At 40.4% G+C, this 21206-nt stretch overlaps 2 protein-coding genes across 6 annotated transcripts in view; one reads left to right on the top strand and one right to left on the bottom strand.

Annotated features, from left to right (window-relative positions):
• Positions 1 to 8014, bottom strand: part of VEZT (vezatin, adherens junctions transmembrane protein) — a 63726-nt gene extending 55712 nt beyond the window's left edge. For 3 of the 5 annotated variants that reach the window (XM_026123152.2, XM_026123153.2, XM_026123154.2), the window contains exon 1: positions 7875 to 8011. In XM_026123152.2, coding sequence (XP_025978937.1) covers positions 7875 to 7910 — 36 coding nt within the window. In that variant the 5' untranslated portion in view covers positions 7911 to 8011. Of the gene's footprint in view, positions 1 to 7874 lie in introns of all 5 variants that reach the window. The other 2 variants (XM_026123155.2, XM_026123156.2) reach the window with 1 other exon arrangement.
• A 93-nt stretch (positions 8015 to 8107) lies between these two features.
• The window catches only part of FGD6 (FYVE, RhoGEF and PH domain containing 6), a 77534-nt gene continuing 64435 nt past the window's right edge, over positions 8108 to 21206 (top strand). The window contains exons 1-2 of the mRNA XM_026123172.2: positions 8108 to 8359; positions 16404 to 18858. Of these exons, the coding sequence (XP_025978957.2) occupies positions 8347 to 8359; positions 16404 to 18858 (2468 nt within the window). The 5' untranslated portion in view covers positions 8108 to 8346. The remainder of the gene's footprint in view (positions 8360 to 16403; positions 18859 to 21206) is intronic.

Below are 21206 nucleotides of genomic sequence, written 5' to 3'. Positions count from 1 at the left end.
GGTATTTTCACCACTACTTATGTACTACTACCCTCAAAAAGCCTTCCAAGAATTACTAGCTTTACCTCAAGAAAGACGAATGATGACAATTCAGAAAGAAGAAACCCTAGGCTTCAAGAAACCCAACTGCGACTCTGAAAAAAGCATGTCGGCCCACAGAAAGATAATGGAAATTGGCATACGGAGGAACTAACGAAAACATAACAAAGGTTTTGCAAACAGAAATGAATGAAGGTGCTACTCTAGGGCTATAGCCAAAACCAATTCATAAGCTAAAGAAATGTCAGTAATACCAGGGTGTTGCCTGGGAGAAAGAAAAATTGAAGAACAGTGACAGCAGTAGGAGAAGGAATTGAAATTATATTCAGGGGAAAAAACATGCCAAGCATAAGGAAGAGCAAGACAAGGACCCGATTCTCTGCCTCTCACTGCAGCCAAGAGACTGCGAAAGGTCTCTTGTACTTCCTATGATTACAGGGAGGAGAGTTTCGTACAAGGCCTGCTAAACCCAGGAGTTTTCAAGCGTGCTGATTCGTGAAACTGGAATAAGATCAGCTAATCTACAACCTGAGATTGCGAGACTGTCCAACAGATACTATATGTAATATCTCTGAACTTACATACCTCTGAACTTACAACTTAATAACTTAAATTACTGTAAAATCCTAAAATCCTTTTCTGCCTTGGACAGGTTACAAGAGGGCAACCCATTCTCAACATCTTTATAAGCTGCACAGTTCTTAAAGTACAACAGACTCCCCTGCTTTTTGCATTAGAACATAAAGCACTATATCTGACATAATAAAATCAGCATGTTCAGCAATAACCTTCCAAGGTTAATGAAACTTCAGTGTTCCAGGAAAATGTCATGAAACAACAGAAGAAATGGAAATTTTCTGGAAGGCTTTTGTACTTGACACGTATTCAGGCCTTTGATTAACCTAGATATTAAAAGCTACTGAATGCTGTGATAGCTTTTTTTTTTTGAAAAATAAAATAAAGTTTGAATAATACTTTTTCCACGGAGAAGTAGCAGATTATGGCATGCTTTTGGGAGGCAATCAAAAGTTATTTGTCAAAAATACTTTAGTACAAGTGCAAACAATTTTTCTCCTTAATGAATACACTTCAAAAGAATCTTAAAATAATTTTTCTACTGTAATGCAATTTATTTGCTTATGCACTTTGAACAGCAGGAACAGTAAAATACTTCCTAATTATTTTTCATCATCTAAATTAAAATATTTGGAGAGAAACGTTTAAGACATTGACAATGACTTTAATTCAATACTATATTTTATGCAATTTTACAACCAAAGATTTAAATTTCAAACACTGTATCTGAAAGAGCCCTTAAAATTCTAAGGCAATTGCAATTTCACACTGTGGGTGTCAAAAACTGGTTTTTTTTGCAAGCTAGTGAGTGTTAAGCACTTCTGAGAAATCTTGCATCGGTAAGTTTCTTCTGTAAACACAGCATTAGAATGAATAACAGCAGAAGCCAGGTCCAAATCCTTCCACAGGTACCATAGAGCAGACAGAGACAGTCATGAAGACTCTCCAGAATTTGGTTCCAACAACTGGCTGTGCAAACCTGAATGAAGGAGCATAGATTTAATACCATCCAAATGGAAAACAAAAAACAAAAAAAACCCAAAAAACACACCCTTGCACAGGCTCATTAAAATATAGGACAAATGACTCAGCTGGAAGTGGAACTCAGGAGCTGAAAACACAGTTAAGGAGCAGTGTTTGGATCACCTTCATCCCAGTATTCTGAATGGGCACGTGAGATCAAAGCTCCAGCAGAAAGGATTTTTAATAAATCTATAAGCTCACAAGTGGGAAACAGCAAACATAGCATCTGTATTTACAAGGAGAAAAAAGCAGTGAGGGATATGTCAGGTCTATGAATTTGATCAAAGACAGCATGCTACTGAGAATAATTCTTCCTTGCACAATTCAAAGACAGAGAAGAAAACACATCATCAAAGAAGATATCACATGGGTTCACCAGAGATAGATTGTGCCAAACTCACTTGACTTCTTTCTTTCACGAGACAGCTCATTTTTCTAGATGAGGGAAATACAGGAAGTTCATATGGACTTTTGAAACTGTGCCATATGGGATATGGATGCTTTTGACACAGTTAAGAGGAAAAAGAGGGGAAAGGAACCAAATATGTAGATAGCAGATAAAACAGTGAGTTGTGCTGCATGGAAAACTATCAAATCAGGAGAAAGTTACTAATGGAGTTCCTCAGGAATCAGTCCTTGGTCAAAGCTTTTGCATTTTCCTTAATTACCCTTACACCAAAAAAAGAGCATGTTAATGAAATTTCCTGATAACAACATTTATACAGAAAAGGATTGAAATATCATACTCAAAGAACAGGATGACCCTGAGTGGGTACCAATAATGCCATGTAATTTAACAGCAAACAACAGCAAGACATAGTGACTAATAAAAACATAGAGGGACCAAAGCACATAGGGACTAATACAAAAAAAAAAAAATCTCCAATAATCTGGAAGCTGTTGGAAAAAAATAAAGACAGAAATGAGTGGTTTGCCTATCGCATTACAACTGAGTCACAAGCATGAAGTCCTGAAAAAGTTGTTTGTAGCCCTAAGATGCAAGAATCAAAGTATTCCCAGCAGAGACAAGTGAAGGTATTTGTATAGGACCCCAGCAAGAACACCGAGTACTATGCTGCTGGCTGACATAAAGAAAGATGAACTCGAACTGAAGTAGATGCAAACATAGAACAAATATGAAAAAGAAGAATGCGGAAAACTTGTTTTGTAAAAGGAGACTAAAATATATTGGATGATTCAGTTTAGCAAAATACTTAGCCAGGATAAGATTGCTCTCTATAAATTCATTAGGAGAGGCAAATGCCAGGGAAATAAGGAACTATAAATGCTAATGGGCAATACTAGCAGAGGTGCAAGTAGGTGTTAAGTGGCCACGAATAAATTTCCAGTCAGAAATTAGATAGCAGTTTTTAACCATCAGGACAATAAAGTTCTTAAACAGCCTTCCAACCACAAAAATGATGCAGGAATGTAGCTGGTTGCAAGAAGGTACATCTGTTTAAAAAACAAACAAACCCAGACACCATGGTCCAAATAAAAAAATATTGACTATTGCACTTCAAGTGTCATGTCGAAATATACAAAACATTGCAATTTTCCAGAGGACTCTGGAACACAGTTGCTTGCACTATATGTTCAGCTAATCAGAAACTATTGCAGGGCAGCACACACTACACCGCACTACAGCATTCTTTCTTCTAGTCCATTTAAAAACTCATCTCAAGGATCTTAGTATTTCCCCTATCCTATCCCATGATCTTCTTTAATACCATAAGAAAGACATGAATAAAGAATTTCCCTGTTCCTCCATTTTTTCCATAATCTGCTCTATACCATAACAGCTTTTAATTTGATATTCTGCTGGCAGACGAACAGATGCCAAGCATATCGGGGCGTCTTGGTGTGTGCTGGGTTCTGCATGTTCTCTCTCCCCCAATATTTTTTAGCATTTTAATTACAAGAGCAACCAGTTGCAAAGTAGAACAAATGAAAGGACTGAAGTGCTGAAGACTACAGAGTCAGTGAATGAAATTCACTGGGTGCTGTAGGAATTCATTTATCAACTGAATAGAGTATGACAGCATTTCTAGACTGGTAAAATGACCATCATTCATTATTATTCAATCATGATGATCTGCAACGGCTCTTGAACTTCTGCATGGGAAATACTGCTTTCCTAGGGCAGCAGTGCCGTGTTTGTGTTTCCTTCACACACACATTAATATGAAAGATGCTTTGATAGCAAGAAAAATGATTGGTCTCTGAAAGCTCATGAATCAATGGGCCAGCATCTATTTGATGCTACAAAATTGGTAATACAGACAGCTATCATCCGTGTATTCAGGGCCCGCTGGACAGGGCTGTGACCTGAACAATGTGCAGAAAATCACACTGACATAACTGTGGTGTGGAACAGATCTCCTACCCATTCTGTTGGGCATGAAAAATACTTTGGACCACTTCTTTCCTGGTTATGCTTTTGTTAGCCCACCAGTGGAAATGTTTCCTTGCTGTAAGAATACAGAGATCAGGAAACGTGCATACTACTCATTTTTAGGAATACAGATTGATTTCTTTTTAAAGCAGCAAAAAACCCCTTTTCTCCAGACTGGTATACTCATATTAGGTGGTGGCGTAAAGCTAAGTGAAATTTCCAATGACCTATGCTACTTCTAGCCACTCTGAATCATGAGACCAGTACTTTGGGCACACAAATAGTGCCAGGGAAAGATTTAACTATCTACTGAGCAGGTAGAAACTAGCTTTCAGCAGGCTTTTGACAGACTGAAAGGACATCCTAGAAATGCCTCATAAACATGGCAGATTCTAGTAAGTTAAGTTTTCCTGTTCTTGTTGCTATATGCTGTTTTTTAAATTGTAATTGTAAAGCAAAATAGCAAAGGCAAGTGAAATGGTAAAGCATGAAGATTAGCAGCTTCCAAGAGGCAGATACCAAGGACATTATAAAAAACAAACATAAAAAAACACAAAAAAACCAATACAACCAAAGTAGTGCTGTATGGCTGAAGGAGGTGTGGGGAAAGTAATTTGCTTCTTCACATTAAGTTGTGCAGATATATGCTCATCAAAAAATTAGAAAACACTGTATCTGGAAAGACAGCTTCCAGTTTTGGAAGCTGAATACAGTATCAGTGGCACTTTCTCCATATGTATCATGCAGAACACCCAAAAGCTTCCTGCCTGCAAGACATACCAGCAAATGCACTGATCCCAGAGCTGCCTCACCTACTCATTATATCTGATCTACCATGAAGTAACAGTGTATTCACATTTTTCTAGAGAAATACTTAGACTATCTCCTTCTAGTGATTTTGGTGAGACAAAAGAGTTAAGTAATCATTTTCCTAGTGGAAGACTTTACTGAGCAGTAACAGAACCTTCCCCCCGACCCAAATACTTTGCGATCACACAGAACAAATGCAAGGTGCTGGCTGCTCCTGCACAAGCCACAGTGAAACAGCAACCTTGTCTTCTAGTAAGATTGACCAGAGAGACAGTGGTCATGTTCTCCTGGTACGCTGAGGGAGAGGAAAGGTGAGGGGAAAAAAATAACAAGGGTCTAATATTGAAGTAGAAGTGCACTAGCTGTTAGAGCACGGGCTTTCATGTATTTTCTTCAGAGTGGCTTTGCAGAGACTACTCACTGTCTCAAGAGTTGCCTGTCGTGTTGGCATACTTCATACACATCTTCAGTGCTCCTCCTGTGTCATGAGCTTCTCTACTCTTACAACAAAGGGCTCAAAATAGGAGTTCTTGAAACCAGAGATGCTCCCCTGCTTTGTCCATTTCCTTCTTTATTCTAATCCCCCTGTTGTCACCTGGTGTAAGAGCGCTTTTTAAGGAAACTCTAGCCAAAGCCACTGATAAGAAAAACATGATTAGACTTAAAGCAAACAACAAAGGATAAGAAAATGCCCTAAGCTTCCCCAGATGTTCACAGAATATGAAGAGAGTTCAGCTGCTTGTAACAGGAGGGTTATCAGAAGGCACCTTTCTATGGTTTAAAGGTATGTGTAAGTCTGGAAGAATGAGTGGGTATGACCTATGTAATGAATGCATAGCTAATGGAATAAACATGACTAATTTTGCCACTACTGCCCATAATATTGACTAATATCTTGTTCACAAGAGCACAAAAATTCTTATAAAAGAACTGCTTGCAGTAACCTAGGTCTCTAGGTTGAAGGCCTCCTTGCAACAGTGACCAGAGGCTGAAGAATAAGATGGGAAGTGCCTGCTCTACTGAGGCACAGAAACAATGTAGCCGCTTCCTAAAAACCAAACATCATAGAGGGGGAGAGTTTAGGGCCCAAGAACAAAATCGAAACAATAGCTAAAGAAATATGTTTTAACACTGACTACCTGGGATGCTTTTCTTCTCCTTCCTAATCCTCATCTCTGGCTCATCTGTGTAAAGGAGGTTCATAATTTTCTGTGAGGCTTTCATCTTACAATAGCAGCAATACTCCTGAAGATAATTCATCAGGGCATTGCAAGGTATCTGTTATCATCAGTAGGTATGTCACCCAGCTGGCTGTGTACATCAGGGATCACCCCCAACACCAACCAACCGAAGTCCAAACTTTTCTTACTGTTGCTTATGTGGTATTACAGTTGTGCATTAATGTATCAAAAATATGTTACTATGCTACTCAGTATACTTTGATAGATACAGTAATCTAGCAGAGGGCCTTTACTAGTGAAGGCGATGGATTCCCAAAACACACAGAAAAGTACACACACGTGCAGAGATACATTCTAGTTCCTACGCAGCAGAATTTTCTTTCCTTTTTTTTTCCTTCTTTTTTAACTCGAAATGGTTACTGTTGCATGAACAAAAGAACCATGGAATTAAAAGGAGAGTATCACTGTACTGAAGAAGTAATTGTAGCAGCCGTGAGGGAAGGCACGGTACCCCTGGAATAAGTTCTTGCCAAAGAAGCTATTCAAGGAAGTGATTTAACAGGACACCAACATAAACAAAAGGTTTTATTAATAAGATTCAAGGTCGATTGTGGATAAACACGAAACTACAAGATAAGTTTCCCCCAAAACTTTGTGGTGCAGACCAAAGCCATGAATGGGCAGTACTTTCATCTAGGGAAAATAATTCCTTACACAAGGAGCTTTTTGCATCCTGAGGAAACCAGAAGTCTTAGGATTATAGTAATTCATCATTTTAAAGGCAATCTTTCTCTATAATCACTTTCCCTGTACACCTGAAGAAAACAGGTGTGACCTCCAGGAAGATGCAGTTACATTCACCTACTGCAAACCCATCTGATTTTGACACTGAACCACAGCAACAGATATATTTAGCCACTGTTTTAAAGAAGGCCCACATAATACCGTGGCCTCGTTAGCCAACAGGACAAGCAGCACAACTTTAAAGATTATATGCAAATTCTGTAAGTAATATAAACATCAGAAAGATAAGGTAGTTTCAACACTTGGTACATAGGCGGATGCATACTCAAACATACCATTTACATTTGCAAGAACTACACTGATTTAGAAACAGGATTTATTAGCTGTGCAAAGGATTTACTATCTTTGTCCCGGATTCCACAATTCAGGAGTTAGTGTGGGTCAGTGTAAACTCTGATCCACAGGATAGGATTTTTCACTGAAACAACTACTCAAAGCTGATAGCCGTACAGACACAGCTTTCCTCAGCTCCTAATGCCTTCCACAGACATTCACAGATCATCAGGCAGGCGCAAGGCCTTGAGGCAAAGCGTCCTGCATTTCAAGAGCGGTAACCGCGACCTGGAAGCACATTAAGCCTGCAGGGAGGTGCAACGCCCACGGCGCAGCAGCAGGAGCGGCGCTGGCGGCGCACAGCCTCACAAAGGATCGCCCCTTCCTCGCCCTCGCCCTCCCCCTCGGCGGCCCCGGCTCCTAACCGCGCCGGCTCCCCAAGCAGTGGCTCAGCCCCCACCAGTCGCTGCACTCGCCTCCAGGCTGCCCCGGAGCTTGGCACCCCGCCGCCGCACGGCGGGACCCCGCTCCGCCACCGCCGGCCCCTACGAGCCGCCCCGAGCTGCGGCGCCCCCGGCTCCCGCTCCCCCGCCCGAGCAGACGCAGGCACAGGCACAGGCACAGGCGCCGCCGCCTCGGCAGCCCCCGGCCGCGCCCCCCGCCCAACGGCCGCTCCCGCCGCGCGCGGACCCCCGGGGGCCGCGGCGCAACGCCCCGGCGAGGGGCGGAGAGAGGCAGGGGCCCAGCCCGCCCCGGGTCACCCCGGCGCCCACCTCAAACACCACTTCTTCGTCAAACTCCGGTGTCATGCTTCTCCGCCATGCCACCCCCTGCGGGCACTCTGGGAAACGGAGTCCGCCGCGGCGGCGGCACCTCCCCTCCCCGCCCGGCCTAGCGTCGGGCGCGGGGTGGAGGGCGGACTACAACTCCCAGAAGGCGCCGCGAGCGCCCACTTCCGGGCTGGCGGTGGGCGGGGAAGGGGGCGGTGGGCGGGGAAGGGGGCGGGCGGGCGCGGTCCTGCCCCGGGCCGGCAGGGGACGCTGCGGCGGCGGCGGGTGGCGCGGGCTGGCGGCGGGCGCTGCGGGGCTCAGTCGTCGTCGGCAGCGGCAGCGGGACGTTATGCAGGAGCGGGGCGCGGGGCCGGGGGCGCTGCTGGGCGGCGCGGGGGAACAATGGGCTCCTTCTCCGCGGCCCTGAGAGGCGCTGGGGCTTGAGGCAGGAGCGGGGAGGACGAGCGGAGGCGCCATGAGCTCCGCCGGTGAGTGGGTGCCCGCGGGGCCGGGCAGGGAGCCGGGGGCACGGGACGGGTCGGGGAGGGGGGGCGAATTGGCGGTTTAACGTCGGAGCTGCCGGTGTCCGGGGGAGTCGCTGGGATCTCGGCGTTTTGCTGGCGCCTTTACCGGCCGCGGGTCGCTCTCTGGCGTCTGCTCTAGGGCGAGGGCAGGAGCCGCTTCTCCTTGGGGAAGATGCGGGTGCGAGCTGCGGTGCGTTGGGTGGAAGCGGCCAAACGCGATGTAAGCCGTAGGCAACAAAACGCCTTCGGGGGAGGGGGCTGGTCCGGGGAAAAACATACACACGGGCTTTAAGCATCAACCTGATTTTGAGTGTTTTTCCCCTCAAGCAGTCGTTATCAAGCCTGGAGTTATTCTAAGTTATCTGGGGTCCCTTAGTTAACCACAGATCTCTGGAAAATAGAAAGCAACTTAATGCATTTTCCTGCTCCATTAAATACATTTCCACTTTTAAGAGAGACTTTTCTGACTTCGTTTAGATCTATAGATCATCTCTATTTAACAGCTGCATTGTGTGTTTGAAGTGTTTAGTAATGCTACTGGTAGTGCAGTTCACTGCTACTTTTTTTAAGAGTTAAACAGCTGTGCAAATAAAAGATAAGTATTAGGGGGTGCTCAAGAGCTCGGAGCTGGACTGTTAAAATTAGATTTGATACGGTACTCGGTTTCAGAAAGTTGGATAGATTTCCTGCACTAAACAGTTATTCCAGGACTTTAGAGATTAGGCTCTGTGCCTGTGTGGGATCGGATGCCAGGGCTGAGTCTCTAATCAGTGTTTGGTGTTTGTGGGGAAGGTGAAGAGGAGGGGAGTCTGCTGGGGAAAAGTCACTTAAAAGCAAAAGAGAAAGGGATGCTGAGGAATATCAGTAAGAAGAAAGTGGGAAGGCTTCATGGAAAACGTGATTTTTAGGGAGGGAGGAGAAGGCATAAAGAGTCGTGGTGGGCAGGAAGAGGGAAGCAGAAAGATAGTGTGGAGGCTATTGGAGTGGGGATACAGAATATATTCATGTGAGGATACAAAAATAAATGGGGAACGGGTGAAGCAGGATGAGAGATTTGTGATCTTGTTGACAGGATCACGACAGCTTTGACAGTTTAGTTAAAGAACTCGTAAGCAGCGTATGACTGAAGGGACTGAGGGCTGCGAGAAGACAGTCTTAAGGTTTTAGAAGGTTAAAGTCTGCCTCTTCCTATTGCCACAGAATCTATATCCTGAAATATATACATGCTCATGCTTCAAATAAATGCATATTAGCCCCTATATTTTAATTTTATTTCTATGATCTTCTAAATATTGAAATTATTCAGATTGTGAATTTAGTTATTACTCTGGTTTGTGCTATTTAAAATGATCTGGTTGATAACATAGCTTTTTAGTAAAAACATTGGCAGATGTGAAGATTACAGATGGAACTTGAAATGCCTGGATTTCCTTCAGCTCTTTATTCAATTTAACTTGAAGGGCTTGAGTGTATCTCTCATGTGTGGTTTTAATGTACCTTTAGAACAAAGTATTTTGGTAGACAGTCATAAGTATTGATTTAGTAGTATTTGTAATTAGGATTTGCAGAAATTAAAGGCTTTAGCTTGATATACAAGTTTCTCTGCTCACTGAATGAGATACTGTGCTACCAGAAGGGGCTGTGGTAGGGACAGAGATACTGAACGGCATTTCGGTCCACTGACAAAAGCTGCAAAAGGCCCATCGTTAAGACCCAATTTTAACTCCGCTCCAGCTTGCCTTTTGCCTTTCTAACTGATCCACTGTGTTTTCAGTTTGTTGTCATAGTTATTTTCTAGTTCCTCTACAAAATTGTTTCTGTTAAATCTCAGTCCAGAACTGGCTGTAACTCAGTGATAGGTGAAGCAGTTCCTTCATAGCTAGTACTTACATTCATATGTATAAAAATGTATATGCAAATCTGGACTTGTTCAGAATTAAGGAACTATAGCATTTATTTTAAAGTAGTTTTAAACTAAAAGCAATCTCATTATAGTGATCAACCTTTATGCTGGTTTCAACTTTGGTTTATAGCTATTCTTTCACTGTTTTTTTGTGTAATGCATATTTTTTATATATGATGCTGATGAACGCACATCTACTCATTTTCTGCCGGGAACTATTATACTGTCTTTGAGTATGTGCTTTGCCTTAAAAAGGGAAAAACAAAAGCTCAGGGTTATGAGTTTGACATTTATTATTTTTGCTGAAGAAACAGCCCTTATATGTGGATCTATACAGACTTATTTAATGGTGGGTGGACTATATAGCTCAAATTTGAGATTTGGTTTGACAGCAACAATGAAAAATATGTAGTGTACTTTAATGTCAAAAATGTAACTCAAAAGAAAAAAAATCGTAGCAGGAACAGAATAAAGAGAATCAACATGACTTTTCCTATCACACTTCATTACTTTTAAGGTCTGAAAAAACAAGGCCTACAGGGCTTAGTGTCCCTTTAACCCTCTGATATGTCAATTCTCATCATAGTTACCCGGCTTTATCTCTACATATGATCTTAAAAGGTTATTTATTCATCTCTTGCATTTGCTCCAAAGTTATCCCCAACTTTCCTGTTTTATTGCAACAAGTCATTGAACAACATGAGCTTTTGAAATTAACCTTTTCCTTTTGCAGTTTAGGATGTTTTCTAAAAAACCTAGTGGCTTGGAAACCATCATTTTCCCTTGTACTTTAAAAACTTCACGTGTTGTCTTCCGGGATGTCATGATTCATTCTTCTTTTGTTTACTTTTTAGCACTGTGACACCTTAAAAAAAAAAAAAAAAAAAAAAAGAATTAGAGCCTCTGCATGATGATAAAACAAGGGCAAAGGCAAAAACCCATTCACAGGAAATAAATTAATGAGCTCAGAATACTTTTTTTTTGAGGTGTTTATCTAATGAAGCTCTCTTTCTATAACTGAAAACATCAAGTAACTATAGTTGAACTGGAATGTCTTGTCTTGAGTCAATAAAACTTAGGTTTCTAGAGAACTTGAGTTTTAAAATACTGTGGAATCTGTTTCTCTGTGCAATGTGTTAACTACCATCACAGCAATCTCTGAATACATGTTCCAGACATATAGCAATAATTATCTCTCTGCCTACGTGCTCTTTCAAAGCCTGATTGGTGTGTTACTTGTTTTGTGTCTGCTGCTTCTATGGGTTGGAGTATTTTATGCTGAGAGTAATCCCAGGAACAGTAAATCTGCTGTAGGAGCTCACTCCAATTCTATGTAAGAAAGAATAGCGGATTGATCGCTCTGTGAATACCTCCATAGAAGTAAGCTATATAGGAAAAAAATATGTTGCCTGGTAGGTAAGTTTAAAAGAGGTTCAGTATTTATTTCCTAACTGTCTGATAATAGGATATGCATATTTGGTCAAGCTACCATGAGTAAGCTAAGATGTGAATTTGCAGTAGGCTGGGTGCTATGCAGCCACAATGTTTCAAGCCCAATTCCTTTCTTTTCCTAGGGTAGGTGAAAAAGAACACCTCTCAGGTGAAAAGCAATAAACTACTATATATACTGTGCAGTAACGTAAGAGAACACACATGGACAGTTACTGTAAAGTAACTGATTTGTTAAATTCACTCCTTGGCTTACCCCATACAAACTTGTTTCTGTACCTTAAGTTTGGGTGCAGCTGGTGTAAAAAAAAAAAATCTTCTCTCATGTCACATTGATTAATTGTTTTACTCTGTCTTTTTATGGCTTCATGGTACCAAAAGAACATCGCATCAAGGTGGAGTGTAGGGTCCTGGCAAGAAGACACCTCTTGGGTAATTAGAACCAGTGCTGCAGAGGACTTTGAATATCAGGGTGGAGGCCTCTGCTCATGTGGAGCATTGCAAAGACTGGAATATCGAGTTATGTGTGCACAACAGCCTGTGTTGCTAGACAAAAAGGCTGTTGCATTTTTATATCCTTTGGATAGCCTTTTGATTTGGTTTCTAAAGGAGGACTGGGATGATCAGTCAGAGATCACAAACTTGTTTCACTTTGGACAGAACCTTTTGCCCTTGTTTTCTTGTACAGGTGCAGATGAACATAACTTTTTATTGTTTTTTTGCCATTCCCAAGTGTGGAGGTTCAAAAGAACCTCAAGAGCATGGGAATAAATTTAACAAGGTAAAATGTTTATCATAGTAAAATGTTTAACAGTGGGATTTCTCGAGTAACACAGGCCAGAGTATCCCATGTGCAGTGCAAAATTCCCTGTGAAGTTGTTATGCATCTCAGAAAGTGAGTTTAGGTTGACTGTAAGTGCTGGTGACTCCACCACAACCTAAGGCAAGATATTCCCATAGTTAATTATCCTTGTGGTTTAATAATAATTTTTAAAGCCTTATTTCTAGTTTGAACTTGTCAAAATTCAGTGTTCAGCTATGGGGTCTCATTATGTCTTTGCTTCTTGGATTAAAGAGTCATCCATTATCAGAAATCTTTCATATGTATATAATTATATATACTATTACCATCTTGCTTCTTAAATGCTTGGATTAAGTGGGATGAACTTTTCTGGGATTTGAGACATGTTTTTTAGACCTAAGATACTTCTTGTAGTTATTTCTTGAATTCTTCCCAAGTTTTCATTTAAGAATGCCAAAATGTGACATAGTATGTCAGTAACAGTCTGGCAGCTGCTGCGTACAGAAATATTTTCAACTCCTTACCTCTTTTTGTATTTATCTCCTTGTAAATTGTAAGCTTATTTACTACCTTAGCTATACACCTGCATAGAGTTCATAGAATTATCTCTGATGATCTCCAAATGCTCTTCGGTTTCTACTCTCCACCTAAGTATAACCAACAATCTCTGTTCTTAGGTGTACAGTTCCATTTGGCACCAGGAAAAGACCTGCTGCCCAAAGAACTCGCCACGCCGTGCAGTTGTTGTGTTTCCTTGGTTTTATTTATTGTTTTTCACAAAAGAAGCTTGTTTCCACTTTTCATTTAATAAAAAGTCATTCTCATATGACTTCTAGTCGTTGTTTACACCTTTATATGTAGCAATTGTCGTCGTCTTGGTTTTCTTTCTTTTCAGAATAGGAAATTGCCCTTTTTAAAGCAGTGTATTATGTATAACTGCTTTGGATTTGCACGTGATGAATTAAATTAGGTCATGATCTACTGAACTCGAATTAGCAATTTCCAGTCAAAATCTAATATTAATTTACTCTTGCCTAGCTGCTGTGATTTTATTATTATTAGGTTCATCACTTGTATTTTTCAGAAACTTAAAGATGTTTTGTTGAGGAAAAGTATTGGTATGCATTCCTTTCTCCTGGATTTTTTACTCTTGCATCATAAATATATTTTGAAAGGGCAGCTTATCATATTCATTTCTGATCTGGTTACCTATTACAGATCTGTATTGATACTGACACTTGTAATGTGCCTGTTAATATATTAGCCCCTATTCAAACTAAATGGAATTGGTAATAACTTTAAAACAGATAATGGTATTTTTAATATGCAGTGCAACTTACTTGTCTTTTCTCTCTGTTCCAATGCCTTTTAACACTGAAGTCATTTGAAAATTCTGTGAGGCTTCAGAAAACTTACTGAATCGCACATTGTTGGGAGGGAATTTTTCTAATTTTGTTCATTACCCAGGTTTCCAATATCGGTGTATATAAACAACTGATTTGTTTTCTTTGTATCCGTTAATACTTTCATGCTTTAGTTTTGAGTCTTATATTCAGGTAATGGTATTATAGCGTGCCTTCTCAAATTCTCTGTAATGAATGCTAGATGAAAGCCCTGCAGGCTAATCTAGTTTGACTGGTGTCCAGAATATTAGGTGGCTCTACTATAGAGACGCTTCTGAGCTACAGAGACTTCTGTTTGCAGAGTAGGACAAATATTCCACAGGATATCATTTACCTAGCCAGATTTTTATCTCCTAAATCTTCTGCAGTGTATCTTGTTTGGTGATCAGGAAGGATTCCCAAGCAGACTGTCTCTCTCCTCCTGTGTTCAGGGACCTTTAATAACTTTAAAAAAATTATTGAACGTGGCCCAGGTCTACCACAGTGACCAAATGGTCATTCTCTCCTCTGTTTTTACTGTAGAAAACAAACTCATCCTCTATTGCAATCACTTCGTTGTCCAACTGAAAAGTCAGTTGCACTGCATGAGTCTGAGTATACAAGAAATCTGTCTGTCTTCTGCTATTCAGGGTGAATGCCCGCCCATCCAAATGGTTAATTTTTTCCCTCCAGCTAACTATTGACTTGCAGTTCACAGTAGGGGAAATATCTGTCTTTGGACAGGAAGCAGAAGGTGGTGCATCCTTTGCAGTAACTGATAGCTGTGCCACTGTTGGCTGTCATTTTGATTATGCGGTGCTATACCTTTTGAAAGAAATACTGCATTTCCTCTTGCAAAATGCCTCAGAAATTGCCTCTGCCATCATGTTTACCTCTCTGCTAATATATTTGCATTAAGGACAACTATTCTAAGGCTAAGTGGAGTCAGTCTGGATACAGTTTAATGATTCATGTCCTAGAAAAACATGGTTTTCCTGTTTCTATAGTAAAGACATTGTTTCTGGCAGTCTCCTCAGAGAAGTGGATTACTGTTTGGGAAATGCTTGCATCTGAGTGCATATGCTTTTTTTTTTCTTTTTTTTCTTTTTTTGTATGATCTAGCTTTCTTAAAAAAATAAAATAAAATAAAAAAACCCTCCAAGCCTGCAACCTTATTCTCATATTTCTAGGATAGAGATTAGGTTATAGTTGCACATCTTAAAACAAATAACAACAACAAACAACCCACCCCAGCACAGTTCAAAAGGAATACTGAAATTTTTAATCAGTGGCCTAGGCAATCCCTTTGCAGGTGAATCATCAATTAGCATGGTTTTGTGAGACTTTTCTTTAAAGTGCATTTGACTTCCTGAAAGTATACCAAAATATTGCTCTAAACAAAGGTAATAAATACAAAGGTAGTATATAAAGAACAAAATGAAAATCTTGTTTACTGTATAAATCAGTCTTCATATGTCAAGATCACTGAGAACCTGTAGAAATCTCAAATTGCTTTTCCACCATATGCACTGGTCATAAATAACCTCTTGCATTGTTGGAATGTCTCAGGCATACCTTAAAAAAAAAAAACAAAAGCAAAAACACAGAAAAAAAGTGAAAAGAGAGAGATCAAAACATTACAAACCTGAGTTCCTCTTGCTCTTGCCTTCCTGTCCTCTGCTTTCCTCAAGGTTTGTTATCTAAAGCTGTCAAGTGGGTCACAAGTCATAGCAGTGGTAGCTGCTTTCAGGTCAAGTAGTAATGTGTTGGGAAGAGTAATTTTATAAGATGCACAGAAGTAACATTTTACTTTTAAAGTTGGAAGGTACTGACTTGCTACAAATTGTTGCATTAACCTCACACGGTGGGATTCATTTCAGTTTACTGCTGGTGACAGACTCCAGTTTTACAGGTGGTACAGCGGTCCATGTAAATTTTTGTTTGAAAATAAGGGGGGAGAGTATTTTTACATTAAACATTTCCAAAGGTGGTAGGGGAAGGGACTAAACTGTGCTGGTAATTACCCTAGCTGTCTGTTATCTTCGTGGCTGATTCTACAGTAAGCACTTAACATCATTTTCACCATTTTTGAAAGTGTTAGAATAGTTCAGACTGTAAAACTAAGCTAATCTGCTTCTATTTTCATTAGCATCGTGCTTCAGTATCTGAGCAAGGACACACACTTTTGTAAAGTTAGACAGAGTTTTTAAGAAGCAAGTTATCCTGAAATTTTTTCCCTCTGCTCCTTGATTGTGCCAATTAAAAGGAGGAAAGACTGCTAGTTTAAAAAAAAAAAGTGGTAGGGAAGGGAGAAATACTTTCAGGAGAAAAATATATGCATACAAATGCCAGGATCCTCTATGCAGATCATGTGATTTAAATATTACAAATCTAATAATAATACTGTGGTGGCAGGTGCAGTTGTTGTAGGGGCTGATGGTGACTAAAATCTTCGTTTTCCATCCTTCCTAGAAATTAAGAAGCCACCAGTGGCCCCCAAACCAAAATTTGCTGTGGGACAGAAGGCAACACCTCCACCTGTTGCACCGAAGCCTGATGTTGTACTTTCTGGTATTATACAAGCAACGAGGAAAACTAAGCCAGCAATTGCACCAAAACCAAAGGTTCTCAAGAGCTCATCCACTACGGAAATTAGACCTCCATCGTCTATAAGAAAAAGCACAAAAAGCTTAGAGGAACACAGAGGAGATTCTTCTCAAACACTGGACCACTTGAACTATAAAAATGAAGCCTCAGAAGAGAGCACTGATAACACAGCATATATTCTACCAATGTCATCTTGCAAATTTGAATGCCTTCATAAACTTGGAAATGGGGAGAACACTTGTAAAACTCAGATAATTTTTGAACATTTTGAAAACTTGGAGAACATCAAAGTAGGCGAACAAACTGCGCTAGCTCTGGGAGATGGTCACAATGAAAAACTGGCAAATAGAAATCAGGTTGTTTTGAAAGCCAGCATTCTGGAAGAGAAGCTTAAAGATGTTCTAACTCAGAGTGTCTTCCCCAACAGCAGCAGTCCTGTGAGACACAAGTATGCAGACCAACTTGACAGAGGGAATAGCACCAGTTCCAAGAACAATGTTAAAATAGAGTTTATGGAACTTGTGCAGTCTTCATCTTCTTTCGAGGGAGCTGAAGGGAAGCAACAAAATACTGACAGTAAGCTCACTGCTGATGAGTTTGAGATGTCTGAAACTTGCCCTAGTTTGAATGAAAATAACCACAGTTGCTCTTGTTCGCTGGACCAGGAAATCCTGGAAAATGAAAATTTAAGTAGCAATATTATGTTTTCAGATGAAATGTGTATGAAAGCAGATTCAGAAAAGACTTCACTTTCTTCTGAAACATGTTCAGCTGTGAGCTCAAAAATGCTTCCAATTCCTAAGCCAAGAAAGCCACGTTCTGCATGTCTAGTCCGTCAGGATGGCGTAGACACTGCAGGAGAAGGAACAAAGGAACCATCTAATTCAGAGAATGATTCATTTGGGCCTTCTGATCAAAGCTTTAAAAAGCCAGCAAAAATTAACATCCTTGGTCAAAGTGTTTCTTATAACAATAATACAGAAGTGCTTCATCCTGAAAAATCTGAGCTAACTCAAAACGTTGCAGAGAAGATGCATCAGGTGAATGAACCTGCTGATACTGAAGAGTCAACATCACAAAATCTTTTGCCTCAGATGTCACACAAAATTTCTAATTTGGTAGAAAACATTGAATGCTCTTTAGAGAAAGACTTTAACTTAGTTAACTCCATGAATAAAATGACAGATGATGCTAGTATGCTAGATGCTGTGGACAAAAGGACTAACTTTATCAGATGTGATGCTTTGTCCATGAGTTTGCCAAAGCAACTCAAATTAACTGGCAGTCAGCATTCACCTGCTTCCAGTAGCCTCCATGTTTCCTCACAAAAAATGGAAGATAAAGAAGTTAAAATAAAGGATGAAAGCTCTCCAAAAATCATTCCTAAGAAACCACAGAGGCATAGCCTACCAGCTGCTGGACTGCTGAAAAAAGCTGCATCAGCAGAGCTTGTTGAAAAAAGTTCATATGCCTCCAGTGAAGATAAGAAATCAAACAGCATTCTGGAAGGAACTCACTTCATGCACATGCCAGCCAAAGAGCAAGGAATACTGTCTTCCTGTGATATACCCAAACGTTCTTCTGAAAAACCCATCTGGAAGTTACCTCATCCTATTCTTCCATTTTCAGGAAATTCTGAATCATTAAAAACTGCTAATGTTGCTACAAGCTTCAGCCATGCAACTGTTTTGACCAAGCCTAGAGCCAAATCTCTCTCTTCTGTGGACATGGAAAGGACAGACAAGCCTTGCAAAGACCCTCAGAAGAAAAACAGTTTGAAAAAGTTTCTCAACATGAAACTGTCAGTTTGCCTAATGAAAAGTGACTTCCATAAATTTCTGTCTAAAGGCAGCCAGTCGATGGATAGTGCTATTGCTAGCCTTTCCACTGGGGAAGGGTATGGAAATGGTAACAACCGGAATATAGCATCCATAAGTAGTGAAAGGAAAGCTAAATCTGCCAAGGCACATTCCATGGAAATAAGTAGTCCAGCATTACAGAAGAAGAGGCAAAGAAACAGAAGTCAACCTGAGATGCGAAATACTCAAAGGATGGAGTCTTTAGATGGGCATGTGCTTTCAGGAGAGCATTTGTCACAAACACGTTTCAATTCTCTAACAAGTAATTGTGCTCCAGAATATGAGAACGTGTGTCACTATGAGGAAATACCAGAGTATGAGAACTTGCCTTTTGCTATGGGTGCTGGTAAAAATCTGTGCTTTGAATGGCAGAGTTCCAGCAGTGTGGAAGACCAGAGCCCTGGCATATATGAGGTTGATGAGCCTTTTGGAGCTACACGCAGGCGTTTGAGACATGGCAGGTAAAATAAAGAGAAAAGGGAAGTTAAACTGTGCAATTGCAGCTCTGTTGGTTGTAAACATGTCTTTATTGTTTAGATGATGACTGGAGGGTCTGTATCCCTTTCATTGAATGTCAGCAGAACAGTCATATTGCTTTATATCTTTCCGTATGTGTTTGCAGTTTTGAAAACTTATTTCACTTGGTGAAGAGAGTCAGGAGGAAAAACAAGCTAGCTTTTCACATATCTGATCAAAATTTGATTACTTATGCATGTATTTTTCCAGATTTAATTAAAGCAATTAGATATTATCATGTATTGGTGTTCAGGAACACTTAAATGGTGACAAATGAACCTTACGTAAGTCTCAGGGTGAACTGGATTAAATGTTTATAGAATACATAGTTACTAGGTTTGTGGGGGAATGCATTTGGTTTTAGATTGGCTGATACAACTGGGAAAAATGCAATTTATTCATCAGGTCTTGAAAGCTGTTCTGGTTTAACAAAAGGTATTGCCTCTCCCTGAATACACTGAGTCTTTCCAATCTTCCAGTGCTCACAGATGCAATAAAAACAGCAGCAGTAAATAAGAAGCTTTCCGTGCGATTCGTACAGAGTATTACTGAAAGACAAGGTTTTGTGACTCTGCAGGTAAAAGGAAGCACTCATTGCAGAGCAGGTAGTGAACTTTTGGGTTTTGTTGTCTCAGAAGGCGGTGGAGACAGATAGTATCATTAGATTCAAAAAGCAATTGGATTGATTCACAAATAACATGTCCAAAACAGATGCTAACTGGAATAGGCAGGAACAGACCTTTGAACATCTGTAATACTGTGACTATGGATGCTGGGAAAAGGAATGGACCACAGAGAGTGGCCAGGTTTGTATGTTCTCCCTAATTAGCATCTCTCACTGTGTCTGTCAGTGCGGTACTAGGTGAAGCATTGTTCTGATCCAATGTCATTACACAAGTTCTTAAGTTCAACAAATCTGTTGATTTTACGGATCCTTGAGATTTGGCTCAAGCTAGCATTACAGATTTGGAAGAAATATACAGGCTGTATGTATATAGTGTAGTGCCCACCAAACTTCTTTACACTTCTTTAGACTATTGAGAGTGTATGCATATTGGCAAGAAGAAAAGAGCTAGCTTATACATAATGATGTTTAGCATGATTTTTCACTGAGTTCATAAGCTTCACTTGGTTCTGTGCGCGTGTGTGTGTGTGTGTAGCACATGCATGTTCTAAAGAATTTGAGAACTTGGTATTCTTTAGGGGAATATGCTTTCTTTTATAGGAGAAGACAAATATTTTAAGTGGCATCCTTCATTAATAATGGTTTGTAGGATTAATGTTCTCAACATTGGACTGTTTGATAGAAAGCATGAAGCTTTATTGTGAAAAGCAGTATTACCAGTTATGGGTTTGGCATTGCTTTGTGTTATGTGTTATATATGTGTTTATATACTTGTTGAGTATTTTTGTTGTTGACAGTGGAGTGCTTCTTGTGATGTTTTTCTCTTGGCAATCTTAAATTTTAAGTGCTACTAGTTCCTGATTGCATGTATGGTTTTTGATTCAACCTAAACTTTGGATAACTTTTGGGGATTTCGATCCCATTCTTTGGGCAGTCGCTTGATTTGATCTGCCTAAGGAGGAGAAGAATAGGGAGGGCATATTTTATGTGTTTGTGTGATACATGTTTATGTGTTGTGGCTCTCGATCAGATGAATGTTTGCCTTTGCTTTGGAGAAAGAAAAGGAATGTTTTGCTGTATTGAAGTGCAATAGGAATAAGACCTCAGTTTTTCCTCGTGAAGTTCCATATTTTTCTTACCTGGATGAATGCATGAGATTTATAGTCATTCCCTCTCCACATAAACCTTCCCCAGCATCATTGGTGATCTAAGTGATTTTTGCACCCTGGCACATCTGCAACTGTAGCTGCTTCCTCTTAAGGTGGATCTTTTTGACATAACTGGTTCAGTGTTGTGTTTTTCTTCAAAAAATGCACAGAGAGAAACATCACCCAGAACACTTTATTTAAGTGGTTATTTTAAACTAAATCGCATGGGTCAGAAACTGCCTCAGGGAATAACTTATCTATGAAGTTACTCTAGCAGATCTCAAGGAGCAAAGAAATCCTTGGGAGAAAAAGAGAATACAAAGGGACACTGATCTCTTAACTAGATCAGCTGCAGCTGGAAGAGCATGTCCACATATGCCTTTGCGCCCTGGTGTGGAAGGCCAAAGGGCCCTAGCCCAGATGGAGCCAAGCAGGTAGCTTCTTCAGTTCTCCCATCCTTTGTTATCTTTACTCCTTTTGAAGTTGTTTTATCAATGTCATTGTCTTACCTTTCCTGCAT

The sequence above is a fragment of the Dromaius novaehollandiae genome, chromosome 1, assembly GCF_036370855.1.
Source record: "Dromaius novaehollandiae isolate bDroNov1 chromosome 1, bDroNov1.hap1, whole genome shotgun sequence".
Classification (NCBI taxonomy): domain Eukaryota; kingdom Metazoa; phylum Chordata; class Aves; order Casuariiformes; family Dromaiidae; genus Dromaius; species Dromaius novaehollandiae.
The sequence above is the reverse complement of the archived record's forward strand: the minus strand, read 5'-3'. Positions and strand labels throughout refer to the sequence as shown.